The sequence below is a fragment of the Mastigoproctus giganteus genome, chromosome 1 (assembly GCF_048544385.1).
Source record: "Mastigoproctus giganteus isolate SK-2022 chromosome 1, ASM4854438v1, whole genome shotgun sequence".
Taxonomy (NCBI): domain Eukaryota; kingdom Metazoa; phylum Arthropoda; class Arachnida; order Uropygi; family Thelyphonidae; genus Mastigoproctus; species Mastigoproctus giganteus.
Window position 1 is genome coordinate 194,721,032 of NC_143575.1, and position 6,000 is coordinate 194,727,031.

The 6,000-nt window shown below is 35.9% G+C and overlaps 1 protein-coding gene across 1 annotated transcript; it reads left to right on the top strand.

Moving 5' to 3' along the window:
- Window positions 1-3,662: 3,662 nt before the first annotated feature.
- LOC150091418 (uncharacterized) lies at window positions 3,663-4,019 on the top strand. The gene has a single exon (XM_090390280.1). It carries the CDS (start codon window positions 3,663-3,665, stop codon window positions 4,017-4,019), a length of 357 nt encoding a protein of 118 aa, XP_090246406.1.
- Window positions 4,020-6,000: the final 1,981 nt, after the last annotated feature.

Below are 6,000 nucleotides of genomic sequence, written 5' to 3' on the forward strand. Positions count from 1 at the left end.
CGAAGAGGCAAGGCAGCCAGGTTCTACTATCAAGAGATACGTACTGAGGTTGTCACAAGGAGAAACTCAAAATAAGTTAGAAGGAAAAGGGGGAGAGAGGATGAAGAAAAAGGAACAGACGAGAAGAGGAATAGAGATATCCTCTAGAATATAAAAGGGAAAAGTAAGAAGACTACAAGGAATGTGCAATTAAAAACTAATTATCAACAGCTATGCATATATACCTACATACAATCAATTTTACTCAGTAATCACAATAAACCCAGTCATAACCATTAGAGCAGATAACTTAAAATCAATTTAAAACTCCAAAAACAACAAGGCAAGAATCATACCAATTAGCAATCGAAATACTGCAAATCAATAAGATTACAAAAGCTTGAAAAACTTGCCACTAAAACAGCCAATCAATCAGCAAAGCCCCCAACATGATTAATGCAAAATAACAACACATAACAAGGTAATTAGTCTAATTACACTTCCAAGGCACAATCAGAGAGCAAGTCCCAATAGGCAACTTAAAATTTAACTTAACAATAATCAAGCAGTATTTTACATTTTAACAAGTGATAGATTGAACCAAACCCTGACACCAGAAAACTGGGATCAGGATCAAGCCAGAAAACACATAAATACAGGCTGTCACAACAGAGACATTCAAACAATACAAGAAGAAAACACTAATGTTGAGAATCCTCAACCAGTACTGATGGCAAATTACTAAACAGCCATGACAACTTCTATAATATACAAGTTCAGCTGAAACTAAAACCCTTTATGCAGCAACTCGCATAAAATCATTTTAAATAAATTCAGGTTTAAACAACTATTAAGGTTATAAAGTTTTGTAGTACAAACGAGAATAGTTCAACATTCACTTCATACGGTGACAGACAAAAAAACTGCATCACTTGTGAATTTTGCAAATAATGAGTTTTGCCCTACATTCTGGGTTGCAAAAATGTTCGAAATGCATTTGTTGGATGGGATATATATCTCTGTGAATGAAATCCAATAAAAAGACTCCACCTGATATACCTAATTGCCATAAATATCTTCCCAAAGGGTAAAATGCTTAATTAATGGAAATATGAGAAATCATGCAAATGGCAGTTGTGACAACTAAAATATACATTTATTGTATTTACATGTACAAACTGAAATGACAAGTTAACATAATAGTATTATGTACTGTAAATCAGCAAAATAAGTCCTCAATATTTTGTTTTTCCTCCTTGAGCTGCAATTACAGCCTTGCAACGATCTGGCATAGAGTTAATCAACTTCTGGATATAAGGTTTCCCAATTTCGTAGTACGACACTCTTACAATTCTCTCCTGCAGCTGAATCTTACTTGTTGGCTTCTTCTGAGCAATTTTAGGTAACATTATGTACCAGCAATTTTCAATAGGGTTCAAACTTGGACTTGCAGGGCCAGTCCAATGCTGTAATGCCAGCATTTCTGAGGTATGACTGCACTTTAAGAGAGAAAAATGAGGGAAAACATTGGTGTATGTTTTAAGCATTGTGAGACAAGAAGACATCATCATTAAATCTAAATAGCATAAAACTTCAATTTTGCTGTGTGGGAAGGTGCTGTCCTGTTGAAAAATGCAGTTTTAGACGTCTGTGTGGTGATCCCTAATAACGGGTTTCAGGTACTCCTCCAAGATAGCAGTGTAGATTTTTGCATTCACCGTTCTGTTAATAAACTTAATTTGCCCCAACCCTTTGCTTGTTATGCATCCCCAGACCATCTGACTAGCGGTGAACTTTACAGTGCAGTGTTATGCAGTCAGGATGATATGCCTCCAATGTGTGGTGTAGTCACTCTCTTACGGCATGATCCAGGTCTTCTCTTCACCTCACCGGTTTCACGCTTTAATTTCAGTATCCAGAATACTGTTGACTGGTGGCAGCCTATTTTATCAGTGATAGTGCATGTAGAAAGCCCTTCCCGGGACAGAGCAACAGCTACACTTTTTTTTTTTTTTTTTTTTTTCCTTGGTGTCAACTGGACGTATTGGAGCCATGTTACATCTCCGCAAAACAGGATACAGTCAGTCCTCGTATAACACGTGTTTACACTACACAAATTCGATCATACACAATTTATAAATAGGGGAACGATATCATGTATAACATGAACCGAATTCGCTTATGTACGATTCGCCTTTGTGTTTACAAGAAATGGCAGTCGAACGCGGAATCATCCCAACTGAACGCAACACGTTCGGTTGGGGTGATTCCGCAACTGAACGTGAACGTGATAGGAATGAAGAGAAGATTCTGAAAATGTATTTGTTTTTTGTTTTTTTATATCAGTAAAGGGGAAACACATTTCACCATATTAAGGTAAAAACCCACACAATTCCAGCTATCGGTATTATCGCAAATGCGATTAGATTGAGTTTACTACCAGTTTATAACAGATTCCACTAGCAGAAACGCAACTGGAAATTGTTTTTATTGTTTTATGGTAGTAAACCCCAGAAATATGCTTTAGTAAAATGTGAGGTGTTAATAGTGCATCTCTGCCTTTACAGTGTTGTTTATTCATTTGGTACTTAGTACATAAAATACTTAGTATTTTATTACGATAATTTATTGTGTTTGGTAATGTTTTGGTTTCAAATGTCTGTTCAATCTTGGGTGGTCGGCACCTAACTCTATTTTTCCCATAAGGCCTGTTGTTTATATTGCACGATTTTGCATTGCACGAGGGTTTCTAGGAACACAAGTATCGTGCTATATTAGGACTGACTGTACTAATGAGCGTGTCTACCCTTCCAACGCCGTATTTATAGTAATGGCTGATGCAATATCTTGCAATTACTGTCTGATGCAATAGAAGCGTTACCTGATGCAATACCTTTGCTTTGCGACAAACAAAATAACTGTAATCAAACAATATCTTATATGTTTCATTGCAAATGTTACTTTTTTAAGGTGATGCAGTTTGTTTGTCTGCCACTGTAGATGGAGCCACAGGAAGATGTTAACTGTTATACAAACAGTTGTCTAAGTTGATAAGGCATTTTTTTCTGATTAATACACAATAAAAGTACAATTCGTACTTTAACTATATAACTGATTAATAATTTGCACAATCGTGTCCTTTGTTCCGAATAAAATAATAATAATTCTCTAGTAGCGCTGCTTACCTTAAAAGAAAAAACTAATTGTGCACTGCTCGCTCACTATATGTCCCCACATTGTGCACGTGAGCTCATACACTCATTGCCATTCGTTACATTTAAAACGTATTTGAAATTAAATTGAATTAGATCCTAATCTGGTGCCTCCGTAGCCAGCTGGGCAGGAACAGCAGTGTGTATCACACACTTCTTGATTAGACCAGGCTTCGAGCCCGTGACCACCAAACATGGAGGATGCAGAAAGGTCAGGGAATGACCACCGCATATCCCCCGAGCAATGAGCAATATGGCCTTAGTTGCTAATGCTCCTAAAAAACCAAATAACAACACCACCACCAGATCCTAATCTAATAGTTTGTGACAGTTTGATTCCTTTTGTTTTTGGCCGCAACCTTACTTATGTAAATGCTGTTTCTTCACGTGCTATTCTTGCTGCAAAAAATGACGAGTGTGAAAGAATCAATTTAGAAATTTTACAAATGATGCCTTGTGATTCGTTACAATATGAGTGTTAACACAGTTATATCTGAAGATGCTGAAGAAATTTTGCGATATCCAACCGAATTCCTGAACAGCCTCAGTTTAAGTGGTTTACCACCCAACATTTTAGAGTTAAAGGTAGGAGTAGTTGTTATTTTACTGCGAAATATGGCAATGTCAGAAGGATTAATCAATGGTATGAGACTTATAGTCAAAGTTATGCATCAGAATTGTTTGGATTTAGAAATAATAACAGGAGAAGCTAAAGGAAAATGGGTACTCTTACTGCACGTAGATTTGACTCCATCTGATTCGACTTTGCCATTCTCATTTAAGAGATGGCAGTTTCCTATTCGGCTGGCTTTTATGATGACTAAATAAAAGTCAAGGGCAAACATTTGATAGAGTAAGAATTTTGCTTAATAACAAAGTATTTAGTCATGTCCAATTGTATGTAGCAATGTCTCGGGTCAGATCATTCCAGCATGTTAAGATAAGGTTACCAGAAGGGCACAAGAATACAAAAAATGTCATTTTCAAAGAAGTATTATAGAGACTACTTCATTTTAAGAAGTTGAGCCGCAACATGAGTGTCACGGTACTTTTTTTACACTTCCAAATCAACTTTTCCCAGAAAATTGAGGAAGTGTAAGTGAAGAACACAGTGAGAGGTTTCACCAGGACATTAAAGACGTGGAGATGAGGTACCAGGGGGAGGTGATCAGTTTTTAAAATGAAAGGTGAGTTTTTAGTGGACTTTTTACTATTCTGCCCTTTTTAGTAGTATTTTTAAGATGTATTTGAAATTTTTGCAATGGGTACTGCTAGTTTCTTCTTCAATGCAAAAATCATCAAACACTATATTCATGCATATCATAGCTGTTGTTGTTGTTTGGTTTTTAGGAACATTAGCAACTAAGGCCATATTGCTCCAGGATATGCGGTGGTCATTCCTTAACCTTTCCGCATCCTCCGTATTTGGTGGTGATGGGCTCGAACCCCGGTCTAATCAAGAAGCGTGTGCTACGCACTGCTGCTCCTTCCCACCTGGCTACGGAGGCGCTACCATAGCTGAGCCGTGTTAGACACATTCTGTGATTCATCTAATTGAAAGAATTTTTGAAATAATGTTAATTCTGTGGCATTGGTGTTAGTATTGAGCTGTAAGCCTTCTATAGCTAATACTACAACTTGCATGTATTTTTGAACAATGATTCTGCTACTGCTGTTACTGCTTCTTTAATAATAGCTCCATCCGTGAAAGATGTTTGCCATTTTTCTGTTAAGCAATTCTAAGTGATACTTCCATAATTAACACTTTTTTTTTTTTTAGTAAAGACTTGTTTCCCAAGAGCATGCTTCATTTCTTGTACCTCTTTTGTTTCGTATGGCAGATTCTTAAAAAAAAAATCAACTGAAAACTGCTTATGAGTGAGTTGTAGAAAAGTGTCTTCCAAGATTACTTTATTTGGAACTAACATTTTAGTACCACAAATTAAGCATATATACACTTGTCTTTCACTGTCATAAACTAGTATTTATATTTCCACTCTTCAATGAATATGATGTTTTCTGTTTCTTTTTTGACAGTCCAAATTGTTTATTCATTTTAATTTTTGGTCCAAAAGGAAAAATTTTATTGGTAGAAATTGCAATAAAATTATGAATCATGATGAATTCTTGAAAAGCAAAAAGTTTAATGCATTACTAAGTCATAAGATTACAAGAAGAGAATTGAAGAAAAACATGCATGAACGTGTTAATTTTGGTAGATAAGAGTCCAACTTAGAGGCAGTGGGGTCAACTTGAAAGTTGGAAACTTTAAAGGATGTATAAGATGTAAACATGATGAACAAGAAGCACAAGCAAGAGCCCTGAAGTAGTTGGGAGTAAACTCATTCAGTATTTCTAACTTTTTTCAATAAAAAGTGATAGGGATGGACTTTGCTATGAGATTCTTTCAAAGTGACAAAGATTGACCCTTCAAACAAGATCAGCTAGTTGGAGACCCCTGCCCTAGACTAATACAGAGTGTTTATTTTAAAAATTAAACCCAAAAACAATCAAATCAAAGGAAAATACAATTTATTATCAGAATAATTAATGAATAATAGTTTACAATGCTGTTATAATAATAGTTTACATTGTGTCCTTTTACTCTTTTGACAATGTAGCAAGTTTGACTTAACAGATTTTGCACCAGTACACTCCTGACTGTGTTTTGAATGCTTGCTTTGAGCTGCTTAATGCTTCAGATTGCTTTCATAAGCAATTCTTTAATAATCCCCATAAAAAGAATTCTGAGGATGTTCAGTCAGGGACATAGGTGTCCAAAGTCCTTTATTTGATTCAATCCCCAATA